This window comes from Lagenorhynchus albirostris, chromosome 16 (assembly GCF_949774975.1).
Source record: "Lagenorhynchus albirostris chromosome 16, mLagAlb1.1, whole genome shotgun sequence".
Classification (NCBI taxonomy): Eukaryota; Metazoa; Chordata; class Mammalia; order Artiodactyla; family Delphinidae; genus Lagenorhynchus; species Lagenorhynchus albirostris.
In genome coordinates this window covers 44,543,672-44,564,519 of record NC_083110.1, presented here as the reverse complement: position 1 = coordinate 44,564,519, position 20,848 = coordinate 44,543,672, and the positions used below count along the sequence as shown (strand labels likewise).

At 37.0% G+C, this 20,848-nt stretch overlaps 1 protein-coding gene across 1 annotated transcript in view; it reads left to right on the top strand.

Moving 5' to 3' along the window:
- Positions 1–20,848, top strand: part of PRKG1 (protein kinase cGMP-dependent 1) — a 1,109,707-nt gene that overhangs the window by 961,684 nt on the left and 127,175 nt on the right. Inside the window, exon 8 of the mRNA XM_060125518.1 lies at positions 17,792–17,857. Coding sequence (XP_059981501.1) covers positions 17,792–17,857 — 66 coding nt within the window. The remainder of the gene's footprint in view (positions 1–17,791; positions 17,858–20,848) is intronic.

Sequence of the window (20,848 nt, the reverse complement as noted above, 5' to 3'; positions counted from 1 at the left end):
CGCCAGCCTGATATCCCAGAACTTGTATGGGGAGTAATAAAATATTGAGTTCAGTCTTTCTGGTTTCATGTATATTCTTTCTTACATGCCATATTTCTTTTTGAACTCTTGACGAGAATTTAGATGTTAAAGTATCCATTATCAAAATGAAATTATACCAAAGAAGCCATAGATGTGCAAGTGGTGACCACTTTTAATCCCTATGGAAGCTGGTAAAATAATCTTGTAAGATTTTGAGCGTGTACATGTGTCTTCAGAGATCTGTCTGACCCCTGCAATGTCCACCATGATGACAAAGAAGCACCCTTGTCTTTGTTCCATCTTCAAACAATGACCTGGCAAAGATGCCAAACAAAGATGTGGTTTGCTTAGGAGTTGGTCCAAATATCCCTGCCCTAGTGGATCACATTTTGCTTTGTCATGTATAATGTGGCCAATCATTTCTTGTTCAGTGTACTATAAATAAGCAGGGCAAAGGGACAGCTGGTCTGTTTTTCTTCTGATTGTGTTCACTATACTGTTCTAAATTTAAAGTCTGGCACTGGCCCATTCTTAGAGTTTATTATTATGAAAAGCTGCCTTAAATGTACATAATCCATTAATATAACTTTCTTCTCAGTTAGATAACTATTATAATGATACTAAAGGTGTCTAAAGTGAAATTTTATATTACTTTTGAGGAAGAAGGATAATTTTAGTGAGTCAGAAAGTCGTCACAGACCCCAGAGGGAGAGTGACTAGGAACAGAATCAAGAACTTCAGAGCTGTAGTAGGCAGATTCTAGAAAACACATTATTTTCCTGAACACAAAATTTGTATACTCCTTTGTCCTCCCACTCCCCTATTTTCCTAATAGGGCAGCTGTAACTTATAAAAATGCTTCTGTCAAACCAGATAGCGATACAACCAGCTTAGTTTTCAATTTTATTTTCTGATATCATGCGATATCAGAAATTGCAGGTATCATACAATATTAGAAAAGTGGTAGGAGAAATATTTGTGGGAAGTAATTTCAGATACATCTTCTTGAGACAGTTTATTTAGAGCACATGGCACAGTGCCTAGAACATGCACAAAAATGTCAGCTATTATAATAACACTTTGTTTTAACAATTTTGCTTCCTTAGCAGTGTAATGACAGCCTTTGTTGACACCCTTACCCAGGATTATGGGATTTGTAGATAACAAAAGATGGGGTGTGTGTGTGTGTGTGTGTATGTGTGTGTGTATAGTCATGTTTTTCGGTTTTTACTAAAATCTCTTAGGAAAGATGGTAGTTATTCGTGTCTTAACCATCCTACTGCTTTGACGCTAAGAGATGTTTTAAATGTAATTCAGGAAGTTGGTTGCTGACAGATGATCTCCTTTGTGTATGTCAGTGGGAATGTTTTAATCCTATCTAATTTTAGGCTTTCTCTAGTTATAAACAGTTTGTTCCTGAGGATCAAGGTGAAATGCCTCTGTGCTAAGAAGTTTCCTGGAGACACTTGTGCAGTGTTATTTGAGAGTCCTTTGCTTACATCTCGTGTTAAATAGTTTGGACCTCTCTCTAGGTGCTTCTGTGATCTGGCTTCTGCCTTCCCCTCCAGCCTGATATCTTATTACTCCCCAGCTCTTACGTTAGTGCTCCCAAAACACAGAAGTGTTTGTAGTTTCTCTACTGTTTTCAACTGTCTGCTTTTGCTCACCGGATCGTCTCTGCCTAAAATGCCTGTCCACACTAACCTCCACCTCTGATCCAAGACTCAATTCAGCCATAAATTCCCCAGGAAGGCTGTACTAAAATGTTCCCAACTAGAAGACATCAGCTGCTCTCCTCTGTGTCTGGCCATACCATTTTTAATTTTAGTTATATTTACATTTTATTATAATTATCTGGCTTCTCTGCCTTTGCCTTTTCCCCTGCCTTCTGCCTAGATACACGTTTTGTGGATGAGAAAACTAACCCCAACCCTAACTCTAACCCTTCCAGGAAAAAGAATGATCTATAACACAGTGGAGTGTGTGTAATTTCAACATATTTGGTGTTGGTGGTCCATATATTTATATAATTATTCACATTCTTTTAAGCTTTGTGTGTGTGGTGGGGAGTTCTTTTTGGCTTTTTGGGGTGGATGTTGATGGTGAGCTCTGTTAAGGCAGACCATTCACCTGCTGAATGAAGACATCATGAATCTTAAGAAGTTGCTTCCTCAAGCCCTTTTTGTCTTCTCATTATACTCCTAAGTGCTCTTTCCCTATTTTGTTTCTTACGTGCTACTTTACATTGCTAGAAGGATTTTCTTAAGGCTTATGATCATGTCACCTACATGCCCTTAAATAAATAATTAAAATGTAGGCGTGTCACAGCTTAGTATTCTCTGCCAATTACAATCTGGCCCCAGCCTACCATTCTGGCTCACTTTTCCAGATGCCCTCAATCCAGTTTGGTTCCAGTGAAGTTGAACTTTTCAGCACACGCCATCATTCATGCTGTCCCCTCAATTTAGGACACTCTTTCTTCTCTTATTACAAAACCAACGTCTGTCAATATTTTAAGGCCTGGTTAATGTCTTCTCTTTTATATAGCCATTACTGAGGTTTCTACCTACATGCAGTTTCTTTCTTTTCCGTCCAGACTGCTTCATATACACTTAGCTTGTGGGATTTTACTCCCCCCTCCCTTGTATTATAATTATGTTTGTGCTTCTCACATAAACTCCTGGAACTTGTTTTCCCCAACTGATACATGGAGATAAGCATGTGGATCATATGTGTAATAGTAATTCTTTTAATTGTAAGTAACAAGTATGACTCAAAAAGGGACCATATTGGAGGGATAATGAGCTATTTTATGGACCCAACTTGGACCTTCCCCAAACTATAATGAGCAGCCAAGAAATCCATTTAAAGCAAATAGGCGGGCTTCCCTGGTGGCGCAGTGGTTGAGAGTCCACCTGCCGATGCAGGGGACACGGGTTCGTGCCCCGGTCCGGGAAGATCCCACATGCCGTGGAGCGGCTGGGCCCGTGAGCCATGGCCGCTGAGCCTGTGCATCCGGAGCCTGTGCCCCACAACGGGAGAGGCCACAACAGTGAGAGGCCCGCGTACCGCAAATAACTAACTAACTAAATAAATAAAACAAATAGGCTTCTCTCTCTGATCTCAGCTGTTCTGTGCACATCTCTCAATCTTTCTTGTTGCAGACCTATTTTCTCTGCCTTTTCTATCCATACAGTAGAGATTACTTAACTGGAGCTCCCACTTGTTCTCAGTTACAAGTGTCCTTGATGTTCATTTCCCCCTAAACAGAATCTGATTGGTCATTTTGGTCAGGATCAAACATAGCCTACTGGCCCCGGCCACTTATTTCCAAGCAGCTATGAGCGTAAGAGCCTAGAGGCAAAGGAAAGGGTTATCAGACGTTCACCTGGGTGGGCTTAGAGTAAAGGACATAATTAGAGAATTGTGTTGATGGTGCTCTGAGAAGACACAAGAAATGTATCTATTATAGGATTGTTGTGAGGATCAAATATGATAATTTGTGGTAGAAGAAGTATAGCATGTGGTACCTATGGTCAGACTATCTGGATTTGAATCCCTGCTCTGCCGTTCGTCAGCTTTATGGCCTTGGGATGCCCTGATGCCATTCGTCAGCTTAATCTCTGTTTACCGTAGCTTCTTCATTTGTCAAACTGGAAAAGTATAATAGTAACCAATTATAACGTTGTGAACATGAAGTTCTGAAGTGTAAATCCCTATCATAGAAATGGGCGTATGATGATCATTCAATAAATACTACTTATTGTTAAAAATTACTTGCGTAGTTTGCTAATCTATCATTTGCATGAAATAAAGGTTTGTTTCCAACCTCTTATACTTGCCTTTATTAAACTATAATTTCTTGAGAGTAAGGACTCTACATTGTACACTGCTCTATCTGTCATAGCATATAACGTGGTTTCTTATACATTTTAGACACAGTAATTGGATGGATGGATGGATAGATCAATAGATGGATGGAAAGAAGAAAAGAAGGGGGCAGAGAGAGAGGGACAGAAGGAGGAAAGAATAAAACTAACCGTTAAATGCACTTCGAATTAGAAAAGCAGATTTGGCTGCTTTGTTCATAAAGGATACCAACCCACAAACTTGGGGGCAGAATAGATAAAGTAATACAACATATATCTGACATAATGATAACTGACTGTGCTCTGCTCTACAGATCAAAATACTAGCTATGACTGTCTGGTAGTGAGATAAGATCGATTTCTCAGTTTTGTGATTGACTGAATATAGCAACTGATGGTTGCTATATTCAGATGGTTGTTACAACACAGCCTTGTGTTGTAGCTGCACCTAATTAAAACCAGTAGATACCATAATTAAGATTACTGAAAGTTTCATTAAGACGTTACTTAATTAACAGGTTATTTGCTGTATGATGTTTAAAAATCTATGAAATGGTATGTTTTATTAAACTACAGATTCTATTTATTGAGCATTTTCTTTTAAGCCATTTCAGATGTAGTCTGCAAAAGTTATTGTTGACTTGCTAAGTAATTAGTTGCAGTGTAGATTTCGTTTTTGTTGCTGCCCAGAAAACATTAATTAAATACTTGGGCCTGATTAGATTGTCTGCCCTCGGGATATAGATGCCTAAAATCACCAGAATGGAAGGGAGTGGCAGGGCAGTTTTTTATACAGCAGTGGACTTGGGATTCGGCAAAAGTGAGTTCATGCCTATGCTGTTACCTCACTAGGATGGTCAAGGCAAACACAGCCTGCAGAATAACACCCATTGACCATAGCTCCAGAATTGGCAAGGATAGATATTTCCAAGGTCAGGAAGATGACATGATTAGTGGAAGGGACACGTACACCGAGAACAGATAAATCTGATTTAAGATCCAGATCTGTTGCTTTTTAACTGTATGACTCCAGGCAGGTCCTTGAATCTCTCTCCTATGCTTCAGTTCCTTCATTTATTCAGGAGTAGGCAAACTTTTTCTATAAAGAGCCGGATAGCAAATATTCTAGGCTTTGCATATCACATATGGTCTCTCTCACGTATTCTTTGTTTGTTTTTGCTTTTTTTTTTTTTAAACAACCCTTTAACAATGTTAAAACCATTCACACCTTGAGAACTGCACAAAAATAGGCTGCTGGCTGGTTTTGGCCCAGGGGCAGTTTTCTGACCCCATATGATTGTATTATTGAGATTTCACTTTTAAGCAGCAAATACCGGGCTCAGAGAAGTGCTCAATAATTATTGGTTCTCCCAAGTATCAATGAAGCTAAATCTTTTGGTCAGCTTGAATTGTGCCATAGGTATTATTATAAAGGTGACCCGACTCTGTTCCCATTTGTGCCTCAGGATTCTCAGCTGTACACAGTTTATGGCTCTTGCTACCTGCCTCCCTAGTGCTTTTAACACAGACCTATATAGTCAATATACAGCCATTTATAGTTTCTCCTGTCCCAACCCTGCTAGCCTTATTTCTCTCTCTACTTTTTGCTCCCAGGGTTTCAACCATTATGAATTACTTGCTATTCCCTATATACAAGATTTTCTTATGCTTTTCCACAAGCTGTTCCTTGTGATAGGACCGCCTCACTTTCTCTGTTGAGAAGTTTCTACATGCACATCAGTTCTTATCTGTGACCTCACCTCTTCAAAGTAGCTTCCCATGATCCTATCCGCCATCAATCCATGTTCCTCCCCAAATCCATCTCTCAGTCAGGGTTGGGACATTTCCATGTGATTCTGTCTCACTCTGTTCACACCTCTGATACTCTGATCACACTGCATTATAACTGCCAATAGTCTATCTTACCTACCAGGCTGAAAAGTCTTGGAAGCCAAGGATTTTGTTCTTTACCCCTCTGTATACCCAGCACCTAGGACAGCACCTGGCTCAAAGTTGATATTCAGAAACTTATTTAGGGTTGCCAGATAAAATACAAGATACCAGTTAAATTTGAATTTCAGATAAACTATGAATTTTTTTTACTACAATTATATTATTACATAGGACACTCATACTAAAAAAAATCATTGTTTATCTGAAATTCAAATTAAATTGGATGCTGTGTGTTTTTATCTGCTAAATCTGGAAACCCTAGTTTGTGAATGAATAAATGAATGAATGAGCGCCATTCTTTTCTGTATTAAGCAATAAATCATTTTTATTTATGCAGTTTTCAGATTAGTAAGCCATATTAGAAAATTTGATCAATGTGTCATTAAATCCTTGATTACACTTTGAAAGCATGTTTTTATATTAACAACAGAGGGACTTAATCACTATTAAGAGATAACTGTTCATCCTTGGGGAACTTTCCAGATTAATAGAAGAAGCATGGCAGTTATGATGGTTTATCAGTAGGTAAACAAGAATGAATAAAATCTATTGAGATTAGGTATGCTATAATAATAATAACCATAATGACAATAATAAATTATGAAAAATATTAGAGAGAAAAAATTTGTTTCCCAATTTCTAGTGGATATATTAAAAATACAATCTGAAAGCAATATTAAATATATATTAATTATTATATACATACATGTATATCTATATGAAATGTTTTCTGTATACAAATAGAATTGGTAACTTAACCTTTTAAGAGCTCCAAAGTGTCAACCTAACTGTGGTTAAGGGTGCTAAGAAGCCGATGTCCCTGCTCAAAAAATACCTTCCTTGGTTTGTCATCTAGTCCCTATAATTGCTGCCAATGAAAACGGGGCAAAAGGCAGTGTTGTAAGTGACACTGGGAAGATACCGTGTCAAGTATTTTTACTTGCCCCATCTGCAAAGCTGGTATCTCTTCAGTGTGATCAGACTGGGCCAGCATGAGTTAGCTGTAGCTCTGCTAGTTGGGGATGGCTATGGGATGAGGCTTGAGGGGTGGCCCAGGGATGGACAATAGCTACCTATGCACTCAGTACAGACTAGGCCTTCCAAGAGAGTGAAAGACCTCATCAGCCTCTCTACCCAAAAATTGCTTGTAAGAGTTAATTTCCATTATTTCATATATTTACTTTTAAAAATATTTATTTTATGATGGGTAATTCAGGTACATAGTATAAAATTCAAAAGCTACAGAAGTAATCTCCCTCTTTCCTCTACCCTTTAATCATACATTCTCTTCCTGGGTAAAATTACTTTTTCTAATGCATCCTAAAATAATTCCTGCATTTTAATGTATGCTTATTTGTGTGAGTGTGTGTGTGTGTAATTTATATAAATGAAAGCATATTATACATGGTTCTGCACTATGGTCTTTTCACTCAAGATATCCTGGAGATCATATTCATATAGGTTCTCTTCAGTTCTTTTAATTTTATTAATATTCCCTTGTCTTACTGTAGAAAATTTTATTTAGTCAATTCTACATTGGTAGATATTTAGGTTATTTCCAACATTATTATACACAATGCTCTTGTAACATCCTGTTAATGTCATTATTTCCCCAAACCATGAATATGTATGTGAGATAAATAATTGCAAGAAAAATATTTAAAAATAGTGCTAAATTGTTATACAAAGCTGAATTGTCTGCAAAGGTTATACTAGATTGTTTTCCTACCAGTAGTGTATTCACATGCATTTGCATTTCTCTCACTGTAATAAATTCAATACCCTGTTTGTTTTTTCTAACCAACGCCAACTGAGGAGTTTAAATTTTAGGCAGTGGTTTGACTTTAGCACTTTTTATTCAAATTGGCCTTATTATACACATAGCCATGACTTTCCTTTCTTTATCCATTAAGTTGTTTCTGCGTTTATTTTTGATTCAAAGTTAATCTTTGATTTGGATGAAATTATAGCATATTAGGTTAATTGAAGAATTTTGTTTAGAGAGCTAGCTCTTTATTCAAATAATACAAAATATGAAATATTTGATGAGCAAGTACCAAAAGAAAGCAATCTTTTACAGTTTATTTTAAAATTCTAGATATTTCTTTTCCCTAAAAGAGCCCAATTAAAATCTCAATATAATTTTTACCAGTCAAAATAATGATTTTATAAACATTTATTACATAGTTCTTGACTTCTGATCATGAGACTCTATTGTTTCAAATGAACATGTCTGATTTCTATGTGAAAATACATTTTTAGTCACAGATTAAAAAATGTTACTGTGAAAATCTATGCCTTAATATTCCGCTTACATATTCAGATGGTAGATCACAATTACAAGATTATGATACCTTTTTTTATCTAAAGAAATATCCTTTGATTTGGGATGAATTGTTTCAGGAGCATTGAAAACCATAATAATTATTAGAACTTTTAAAAAGTGTTCCATGTTGGTAAAACTAATTACAGAGGAGAACAGAGCAGTGATTTCAATCACCGTTTCACATCTGAAAAATGAAACAGAGAATGGGACATTTTCTCAAGGTCACCCACTAAGTTGGCAATAGAACAAAAAATAGGAGACACTCTTCTGGCATGTTGTCTAGAATTCTTTATAGGAAAGGACATCCTCCTGGCTTGAAGGCACTTTATAAAGGCAATAATCCTTTGAAATATGTGACCAAGGAAATTAACATTCATTTCAAACATGCATCAGTTGAAGTTTTAGTACGTTTTTACCAGTCATTTGAATATGTTTTTTCCTCTATTTTAAAAATAGGAAAACAATTGAAGAATCAGTTTTCAGCTCTGTGGAATACAGATGAAACAAAGAAAAAGGAAAATACCACGCATTATCTTATTCTTGAAAGTACTCATGACCCATGAAACACCCATGAAATAATTTGTCTATTAATGTCTTCTCCTGAAATTCCAACTTTATTTGGCCAACTACATTACAAAATTACATGCATCATTATCTGAAAAGAAAAAACAGCTATTAGATTTATTTATCTCTTAATCCATATTATATTACGAAGTATGGTTCAAAGAAGAGGAAGCATAGCGTTAAGAAGAAAGTGAGTGTTTGACTTGAGTAAATGAATAGAACATCTATTATAATGTACTCCAGGTTTGACTTTTTTAAAATTTTTAATTAGAGTAAAATCCTTTCTTCTTTTTTCTTCAATGAAAATACCTGTAAATCATTCAGAAATAAACCAAATAGGCCCCTAAGGAAACAATGGCAATGTAATATCTAAATCTGTACTTCTGAACAACTAATAAAATAATAATAAGGAATAAATGAGAACAACACACTCTTCTTTCTCTCCATAAAATACACTCTAGGGAGACATTCTTTAAATTTGTAAGACTCTACCAAAGAGTTTAATATTTGAAGCCAGAACACAAAGTAAATACCATTTGTACTCTAGCAACAATAACAACAGCAAAACACTGGGACTCGGAATTTCTTCTGTGGTTCTTATCGTAGTTACAATAGAATGGACAGAGAATTATCTTTAATGACTAGATAGAAGAGCAAATGCCATCCATCTGTCAACATTCAGAGGAATCACATATGGAATATGGAAGCAATATGGATTATGCTGAAGTCAGTTCGGTTTATGGCACAAAGGGAGCACAACAGAAAAGAAATAGCAATATGTGTCCCTCTGCCATTGCTTTTCCATCCCCTTTCACTTACACTAATTCCATGTATTAGGTTGAAACATGAAATTGCCAATAATTGGCCATTTTAACCTGCAAAAACAGCAATCTCTTTGGTTCAATCTAATAAAAGTCTATGTTCATTGTTATTGAAGCATGCCATAGAATGCAGAGTTCATAAGTCACATCAAAAATTCACTGTGCCGGGGCTTCCCTGGTGGCGCAGTGGTTTAGAGTCCGCCTGCCGATTCAGGGGACACGGGTTCATGCCCTGGTCCGGGAAGATCCCACATGCCGCGGAGCGGCTAGGCCCATGAGCCATGGCCGCTGAGCCTGCGCATCCGGAGCCTGTGCTCCACAACGGGAGAGGCCACAACAGTGAGAGGCCCGCGTACTGAAAAAAAAAAAAAAAAATGCACTGTGCCATCGACCCAGCAGAAGTAATATGAAAAAGGAATGTGAAAATTGAGTTCTTCCAAATTCATCACTCTATTTATTGTGACCTTGCATGGGTGTAGATCCAAAAGGCTTTGCATTCTCTCAGAAAGTGAATTAATGCAGTGAATGGAAATATACACCTATGTTACCGGAAAGGATAAACTTTGGAGTTACTTTATTGGTAACACTTATCATTGCTCTGCCTAGAGAAACATCCTCTTTGAGGTCATGTCATGAGTCCCTGTTATCAATGAAAAAGCAGAGACTGCCTTGGGTGGACTCTGGAAAATGTATCTAGTTCAAACTCAAGTCTTTGTTCGTCACGAGTTGACAAATATTCCTGATAATACATTGATTTTTATGCATTTGTTTTTTCATTACTCCTATATTCTACATTGGAAGGTTCTAAAGGGCAGAGATCATATTTTCTGTTTAGATATATTCTTTAATATATGGATTTCCATACAGTAACATTTACTTTAATAAGTGAAAAGGACATCAGTGTTTTAAAATGACTCATCTAGGGCTTCCCTGGTGGCGCAGTGGTTGAGAGTCCGCCTGCCGATGCAGGGGACGTGGGTTCGTACCCCGGTTGGGGAGGATCCCACATGCCGCGGAGCAGCTGGGCCTGTGAGCCATGACCTCTGAGCCTGTGCGTTCGGAGCCTGTGCTCCGCAATGGGAGAGGCCACAACAGTGAGAGGCCCGCATACCGCAAAAAAAAAAAAAATTAAACTGACTCATCTAAAATTATTTCCTCAATACTTTACTTCATAAAAATTGTTTCCTCTGTTTGTGCTTTCCACCTAATTTTTAAGATTTTATTAATATGGTAAAGGAAAAAAGTTTCCCTTAGTCAATCTCTTTTGAAAAGTAGATCCTTGGACTAGTCTACAGGATCTGAATGATGGGACCCTACCTGCCTTTCTGGTTTCTCCTGGCCCCTGCCTTCTTTTACTCTATCCCTGAATTTCAACCTTCTTTTTTTATAATAAGTTATTTCCTACCTCGGGATTATTGCATGTTTTTCTTTCCCTGACTCATCTTGCTAATTCAACTCATTTTGGGGGGGGGGTCTTAATTTTTAATGTCCTCAAAAAGGCTGTCTGTCCTCTGAATTTCAAAATGACATCCTCTCTATTAGATCTCTGTTTGCATGCCATTTGATCAGCATTTTTTTGCATACTAATTTAACTTCTGTCCCAACTAGACCATAAGGTTCAGACATTCAGAATATAATAGCCCTCAGTAAATATTTGTTAAAATAAACATTGACATTATCTTCATGAAACATGTGAATACTTAAGAATAATAAAGTGTTTGAAAGATATTCACCAAGGTGTTAACTTTAGTTATCTCCTGGCACCTGGCAGATGGTATTATAGTATTTTTCTATTTTCTCTCTTTTTTGTTTGTTTAACTACATATTTTTTTCCGTGATTAGTACGTAGACATATTTCTTACGTGGATTTTTTTTCCCTTTAAAATGCTACTGGAAAATCATGGAAGTTTGCATGGATGAAAGTTTGAACTGGAATAAACGGCTCTTGGAGGAGCCACCGGCATGTGCGCAGGCATGGAGATGATAGCTGGTGTATTTTAAGGAAACAGTTACTTGTTGCAGGTGCAGCAGAGGGTCGTCCGTATAGTGCCTGGAAAGGTGAGAGGTCAGTTAGTGGAGGACCTCAAACTCTAAATGACAGTATAGAAACTTTTCTTTTTTCTTTTGCAAGTTCTCATGCAAAGAACTGACATGACTGGATTTACATTTGAAAATGTGTGGCAAAGTGAGATATGACGTAGAGGAGGGAGAGAGTGGTGGCAAGGAGGTCAGTTATAAGGCCTGATCAGCGTTCCGGGGTAGAGATGGTGAAGGCCCAAAGTAAAGCAGTGGCTATGAGAATGCAAAGCAAGGATGGATATAAGAGATAAGGCAAAGATAGAACTAGTATAATCAATCATAGGCAGTGATGGAGAAAGGAGAGTAATAAAAATGAATCCAATCTTTTGAGCCTAGGCAAATGCAAGAATGGTGATGTCATTTACCCAGATAGGGAACCCAAGGAAAACAGTGGTTTTGAGGTTAAAAGAAAATGAGTTAGGTTTTAATTAGAGGTTGCAATGGAACTTTCAGACAAGGGTGTCCAGTAGGAGAAAGGTAAAGTTAGAAATGAAGACTTAAAAGTCATTAATATAAAACTAAGAGCTGATGCCATAGGATTATGTGAGATTTCCCCAGTAAGAAGAGTGGAGCAATCAAAAAGAAGGCCAAAAAAAGAATTTTGGAGAAACACCTATTTTCTAGTGAACCAAGGAAGAGGATTCAGGAAAACAAACTGAGAAGGTAGCGTCAGAAAACAATTGGGAGACTGATTTAGAATAGAATTTTAGAAAAGGAGGTTTCCTGAGAGGAACTCTGTCCAGAAGGGTAACATGCTTTCTAGACGTCAGAGGATCCTAAAGTGACAGCAGTGATGATGATGATGGTGATAGTTAACATTTATTGGTTGCTTACTCTATGCCAAGCTTGGTTAGAAGACAAGTGTTTATTTGCATTAATTCATTTTACACTTAGCGTATGTGTTCTATTGGAGTGTGGGAATTATAAATCATGTTAGAATCACTTCATGACTAAATAGGAAGTAGAGTTGGTGAATGGCCTGATACAACTTTTTTTTCACGACACTTACCTCCTCTGGGACCAAACTTTCAAATAGCACAGTTGAATTTGCCACAAACTCTGCAATTCTAGTTCATAATTAATTCAAAGTCTAATTTCAAGTGGCTCTTGGATGCTTGTCATAGCCTATCAGTTTTGAACATGCTATGTGTGGTAGTATGATTGCCTTTGAGTTTGAGATGTAAAGGATTTATTTTGTCCTAAATTGAACTGTGGACCTTGCCTGTTGCACTTGAATGAGAATGAAGGGCTCTGACCCATGGTTGCTGTAAGCTGTCAAGCCATTGGAGTAGTGTCACTTTCCATCAAGGCTGACACCGAGGGAATGCTAGGACTCTGATGACAGCAGTCACATTGCTCTAGAGCTGAAAAGGGAGAGCCTCTCCTGGAACAGTTACTTTGCGTAAACTTTTCTGCTTTGGCCTCGTACACTCTGTGTTCCCGGAGAGATGTCAATGTACTATAGAGTTCCCTAGCAGCCATGAGACATGAGAGAATTGCTTCAGAAAGAGAAGAGTCAATGTAAACCCTTGCTATGGATTATTCAGATACTGACAGCGACTCTACTTTGGGGTGCAGTGATGATGAAGATTCCAGTGATGAAGTTCAGAGAATATCAGAGTCAGTGCACAGAAAACTGTATTTGCAAATATTTTTGGATATTTTTTCATGCTCTGTGATTTCATTGAAAGGAATTTCTAACTCCTCCAAAAATGCTTAAAAAAAGAACACTACTAAACTGCATAGCTTTTGTTCATTCATTAACGGCAAGTTTGTGAAATATCTGTTAATTTGCCAAACAGTAGCTATTTCTGCAGTAGTACATGTTTATTAATTGTCATGCTGAAATAAACTAATATACAGGTACAGAAATAAATGAATATGAGATTTCTATTTTTAAAGACAATGTGCATGTTAGACCTGGACTGTTATGTAGATACATGGAGCTTTACCTCCTATAAAGAAGTGTGCTGTGCTCAGAGGCAATATGTGTTTGGTGAAAGGTATCTTAAAATTCTATTTATAAAATTCTCTTGCCGTTGTTTTTTCAAAGTCTCATATATTATTCTATTAGAAATGCTCAAACACCCTGATATGCCAAAAAGTAAAACTAAAAGAAAGCTCAGTTTTTTTAAAAGGAACATTATCTCCCTCTTCTTTTCCCCATGTCTAAACTAGTATTACATGAAGCCCCTGCTACCTTGGCACATGTTCTGTGTGAAACCAGTATCATAACAGCTATGTAGATATGTTACATAGCTGTGGAGCTATTGGGACATCCCTGTTTTATGAGTATTTAATATTTCATATCTCAGTCCAAGTGATATTTGCTTTTACCATGGTCCTTGGTCCTATAAAGGAAATAAGCACACACAGTAAGTCACAGTATTGTCAGCTTACATAAATATATTCTCTCATCAGAAGTTTCTACAGTCTCTCCTAAAATAAGGGATTAATATATGTCAATACTAGGTCAGGTAGCATTTTTCCAGGAGCAAGCTCTCTGGGTACGCAGGGACGGCATTTCCAGACACCTGCATAGGCAGGCATAGTGGCATTAAACATCTTAAGTAGAAATGCAATAACATTGTAATGGCAACATGAGTTTGGCATTGAATGAACTTGGCATTGAATGATTTTCTATTGTTATATAACATTGTTATAAAGCAACATAGCAGGGCTATGACATACTATGGATAGGAACTCTAATAATTGGAGAATCGAAATGGTTTATTGATTTAGCTTTGCAGTTGGGCACCCATAAACATATTAATGCTGCTTTTTAAAAGAGTTAAATATTAAATATAATTTTTATACTGATGGGCAGGGAGACATTATGAGTGCTTACTGGTCAGATGTCATCCTGCAGTAGAATGAATTTAGAATAGTTGTCAATTTAAAATCTTATAGCAGAGGGTATAGGCAGTGAACTGTTGAGAAAAGAACATGGGCTTTGGAGCCAGACAGCTCTTTGTTCAAATACCAAGACTGCGACTCATTAGCTATGTGTGTCTTTTGGTGTATTACATAACATTTATCCCCAAGTGTGAATTTCAGATAAAATACCCACCCTCTGTTATATGCATTAACTGAGATTTGTGCAGATTGTTTAATATAGTTCCTGATATATACTAGATGCTCAATAGAGGGCAAATATTATAATCCACTGTTTAATATGCTGTTTTTTCTCCATGTTATGCATCTTTTTGTTTTGATACATGTCACATTACTAGGTACTGAGCCTGATTGTAGGCCATAACTTACAAAGTTTCCTTTTTGAAAATAAAATATTCTCAATTTCTATTGACTGTCACTTTTCTGATCTTTGATTTTTCACCATCTACATTTTAAAATATCTATGTATTTTCTTTTTGTTGCAAGGAAATTGCATTTATTTTGAAAGTATATGCAATTTAGACCAGACATATGATACAGTTTTAAAATGTTGGACATTTGTGATGAAAGCATTTTTTAAATTCATATGCATGTAAAATATGTTGAAAATGAAGCATTATTTTTCATATGTTATATTTTTAAAGACTCTGTGGGCAATGTTAAGTTGTCAAAGTAGAAATATATTTTAGGGAAAGTTTGTTTTCTATAAAGCTGTGATAGATTTTTAAAAAATACACTGGCAGCAACTTGTAGTAACATATGCTGACGTGAGCAGTCTCCTAAGAAATAAGTCATTCATACAATTTATAAGGCACCTGATGGGCATCACTGATGACTTCTGTCTGTTGTCTCCACTTCACCAAAAATTACTGCATAGAAATAATAATGGACTTGAAAATATATTATCTATTTCTATGGAACAGAAAGAAAATCCTCACTTTGTTCTTGGGTAGTAGCATTTCATAAAATACCAGACAGCGCCTCCACAAAGACAGTATTGGTGATGAGAAAAATTAGAAGTAATGAACGGCAGGACCCACTGCTCTCTCTGTGCTAGGCATTGCGAAAAACATCATTATTGCCTTTAAGACCATTAAATGGGCACTGTTATCATTCCCATTTTTATAGATGAGGAAATTGAGGCTTTCATAAAGTGTGTATACCTTGTTTTGTAAAACTGAAGAGAGTGTGACTCCAAAGCCTGAACTCTATTCTTCCCAAGGTTTCAAGATTCCTATTCACACACTTACTAAGCAACTCATCTGTTCCAGCCATTCAGTATAAAATGGGGAGCAAAACTAGCCATGGACCCTGCCTTCATAACGTTTAGTGGAAGGAGGATAGAGCCATTAACCAACAAATGAATGCATAGATTATAAACCATGATAGGTACTTGGATGGAGAGGTACATAAGACCATGAGAACAGATAAATAGGGAACCCAACCTAGTTAATTCAGCATGGCATCCCTGAGGAAAGGGGCACCTAAGCCGAGACCTAAAGGGTAAGCAGGTGTGAACTGGTCAAGGAGTTGGAGAGGAAGTTCCTAGGCTTAGGGAAGGCTTGGTAAGAAAAACTCATGACAGGAAGGAGATCTTGTGTTCAGTCGTTTAGAGGAGCCAGTTTGGCTGGAAGGTGGAGGATGTACGGGGGGCATTGGGAGGATCATACTGGAAATTGAAGAGACTGAAATAGAAATTTTAGGATCAGAAGTGAACTTTCTATGGTAGGTAGATTAAAAATATACAATAATCAATAGGTTTTTTCTTTAATAGCAATAACCAGTGAAAAACAGAAATGGAAAAGGAATGCCATAAGAGAAACTGATAATATAAAACACCTAAGAATACTTTTTAAAAAAATGCTAGGAAAAAGATTAAGTGAAAAAGATTAAGAAAGATTAAGACATAAAACTCGATCTGAAAACAGGAGAGTCATGCTGTGCTCTTGCAAGGAAAAGTAATATAATCAGAAAGTTCTCCTTCTGAAATCAATGTAAAAATGTAATACAACTCTACTAGAATCCCATTGTGGGTTTCTTTAGATGTGGAAAAATGATTTTAAAATCTTTATGAAATATGAGTGCTTAAGAATATCATCAAGATATTTCTGAAAAAGAATTTTGGTAGGGGAAACTGCTTTTCCAAATACTAAATACTAATAGTTACTATAAAGCAACTGTAGTGGTAGCAGCAGCATGTAGCAACAGTGAAAGATAAAAGGATCAATGGAAAACTATAGTTCAGAAGTATCTGTGAGAACTTAGTGTATTTTGAAAAACTAAAAATCCACTGGGAAAGTCTTTATTTTCAAGACGTTAAAGCCCGATATTAGAGACATATGATGTTTCAATTATGATTTTTAGATGGTTATTAACACCATATTATTTCCTATGTACATATCTCTGTAATGTATTTCAAACTTATATTTATCATTAATTATATTAGAAATTTTACCTTACTAGGAAACAGTGTTTCAAGTATAACTTAATGTTTCCATGACAGTGGTACTTTTAAATTTTTAGTAGCTCAAAATGAAATGTGAATGTTAATTTACCAAATCCACCTTTGACTGCTGGATAAGATGAGATACCATGGCAGATTTATAAAGGTTTAAGAGGTTGATAGATATTCCTGCAGTGACCATTTAGATGCTTATAAAGGAACAGTATATACATATTTCAATCAGAGTGATTAAGATTTGTTGAATTTTCTTGAACAGCCATAAGCTCTGGTATAGGTGAATAACTGTTTATTATAAGTTGCCAAAAGATTGGTCACACAAGTACAGGGTCTCCAAAGTAAGAAAATGATTAAAACAGGTCCATTATTCTCAGGGTAATAATGATAAATTAATACACGAATGGATTAGATACTCAAGTTTCCAGAATTATATCTTCAGGTCTTTTAAAAAGTTTACCTATTCATGTTCATTACTGTCTTCATCATCATCCAATTAATTCATTAATTCCCCAACTAGCATAGGGAATGGTGATACAAAATTTTGTTTCATTTGTGTAAGTGAAAATTAAGTTTGAAAATTATAACTACTAGATTATAATTGTAAGATTTGTGTGATAAATGACAAGAGTAATATGGTTCCTCAGGACAAAAAAATTTGAAACATGAACAAAGCTTAAACCTGGAAGTGCAAAACTCAGAAGAGTATACATAATTTAATATGTGTCTTGAATTAATCATAATGAACACTTTTCTTTGATATTAAAGGGTGTTTTACTTCAATCTCTCTCTATTTTTTGTATAGGGAAGATGTCAGAACAGCAAACGTAATTGCTGCAGAAGCTGTAACCTGCCTTGTGATCGACAGAGAGTAAGTGCCTTGCTTTCTTATGCATATTGCACACTCATATCAGTGACACACATAAGTTCCTGGAATTAGACATCGCTTCATGGAGCTATTAATACCTGTTTTATATCTTTTTATTTAAAATGAGTTCTATATTTGATACGCATTTCCTGTTATTCTTGGAAGTGGCTCACTCTGCCATTCCAACTTTGTGATCTTTAACGAGGTATTTAACCACTGTGAACTTCACCTCAGCTCATTTGGGAACTGGGGATAATGCAACATCATAGAGATATCATGAGGATTGATGAGAACACATGAGAAAAGCGTGTTCATTGCAGCTCTATTTACAATAACCAGGACATGGAAGCAACCTAAGTGTCCATTGACAGATGAATGGATAAAGAAGATGTGGCACATATATACAATGGAATATTACTCGGCCATGAAAAGAAATGCAGTTGAGTTATTTGTAGTGAGGTGGATGGACCTAGAGTCTGTCATACAGAGTGAAGTAAGTCAGAAAGAGAAAAACAAATACCATATGCTAACACATATATATGGAATCTAAAAAAAAAATGGTATGAAGGACCTAGGGGCAGGACAGGAATAAATATGCAGATGTAGAGAATGGACTTGAGGACACGGGGAAAGGTTAAGCTGGGACAAAGCGAGAGAGTGGCATGGACATATATACACTACCAAATGTAAAATGTAAAATAGATAGCTAGTGGGAAGCAGCCTCATAACACAGGGAGATCAGCTCGGTGCTTTATGACCACCTACAGGGGTGGGATAGGGAGGGTGGGACAGAGACGCAGAGGGAGGAGATATGGGGATATATGTATATGTATAGCTGATTCACTTTGTTATAAAGCAGGAACTAACATGCCATTGTAAAGCAATTATACTCCAATAAAGATGTTAAAAAAAAAAAAAAGAAAAGCATGTGTCCAAGTGGTCTTTACCCAGGAGACACTTGACCAATGCTATTTGTGTAAATTTTTAAAAATAATAATTAATAGTACTTTTCAATTATATTTTATAATTTATAAAATATTTATAGTATATTTTATAATAATTATAAATTATTTTATGTTTATATAATATAAATTTATTATTGTTACTAGGAAATGGACTCTTCCTTGAGCATGTTTTAGTTTTCTCCTCTATTCTTCCATCCCCAAATTTCTAAAATAGAAGCATTTAGGAAGACACTTTTGGAGAAAGCATCAGTTCTACACATAGGCATATTTAGGGCCATTAAAAGTTTGTTCAGTGATGCTGTTCCCTGTTCCTTTCGTTTATTCTGCCTTGCTAGCCCCATTACCTGAATGCTTTACAGGTTAAACTACAAATATCAGATTATTGACTCTCCAATAGCCTGAGTAAAATGCATGTCTACTGTCTGGAAGCAGTCCTCCAGATGTTTTCTCTTTGCTGTGTATGTGGATACATTTATGACAAAAGCCAAGTGCCTGACCCAGGAGAAGAACCATAAAGCATCCATTTTAGTGGAGGCATTAGAGCTAGAATAGGCTGTGAATGTCAGTGTGGAATGAAACTGAGGGGCAGATATGATCAGTTCAGAATGAAGGAGTTGAATGTTGAGCTCAGGGGGCTCTGGACGTAGAGGAATCCCACTTGATTCACAGATCTCACTTTTGCATGCCCCTCTGTGCTGGATCTCTAGAACCAGAGCAGTGGCATCATTGCAGAATGATAGCTATATCCATGAATATTTCTGAAACAGATATTCTTCATCTGGTTCCCAGAAACAACAATTACCTGTTCAGTCTTTTTTTCATTTGACTAACGTTTTTCTGAGGCTGTAGCACATACGAGGCATTGTTAAGGGCTGTGAGAAGAATCAAAGGAGCAGCACAGATCCTGGTTTGGGGGGTTAGCTTCTAATGGAGGAATTGTGGCATTTATACAAATAACCGTCATGCAAAGCAGAAGGCAAGAATGGTCCACAGTGTACTGTGGGAGTCCAGAGAAGGGAGTTGACTACTTCTGGGGAGAATCAGGGAAGTCTTCATGGAATAAATGGTTTTATTAGATAAATCTGTAAGTATAGGAGAAGCAAGATAAATAGAGTGAGTAGCATAAGCAGTACTCAGAATAGGACTATGAGCCATTTCTACTGGCTCCAGGGAGGCTGTGTAAAGGTAGTTGGAGGAGCTGTGACAGAAACGTTCACAAACATGTAGGGGCTGGTTCACCAGGATTACCAAGTGGTGGGAGAAGGGTGACTTTGACAGTTCTCTGCAGCCAGATAGTGTCACTAGAACACTGAGAAGGCTGTGTAAGATGAATTAGAGGGAGAGGGTAGAGACAGAATATCTGATTGGCAGTCTGTAAATCCAAGTGGTGATCATGAGAACATTAATGGGAGAAGTACATTAGAATGAAGAGGTAAACCCAGAGGGCTTAACACTTGACTGAATGTGAAGGCTAAGGGAGAAATTAGGGGTGTAGTCAGGATTAAGAAGATCTAGAAGGAATGTTGAAAAAAAATTAGTTTGGGAGGCATAATGATTTTTCACTAAAAATATAATAAATTTGACATACAAGTTGGACACTCAGGAACGGATGCCCTGCAGGAGGTAGAGAATGTGGGACAATAACTCATTAGAGTTAACTTAAAATTAACTTAAAAATTGCTGACATCGGGCTTCCCTGGTGGCGCAGTGGTTGAGAGTCCGCCTGCCGATGCAGGGGACACGGGTTCATGCCCCGGTCCCGGAAGACCCCACGTGCCACGGAGCGGCTGGGCCCGTGAGCCATGGCCGCTGAGCCTGTGTATCCGGAGCCTGTGCTCCGCAGCGGGAGAGGCCACAACAGTAAGAGGCCCGAAAATTTCTGGAAATAGTGAAAAAGAGGAAAGAAAGAAAATTTGTAGAGGTGTAAATAAGGAAAGTTATGGGAACTTGGATGGCCTTAATCTTGCCTCTACAGCATAAAGCAGGGGAATCTGGTGAGGGAAGAAGTGACACTGGGGCTGAGGGTTTG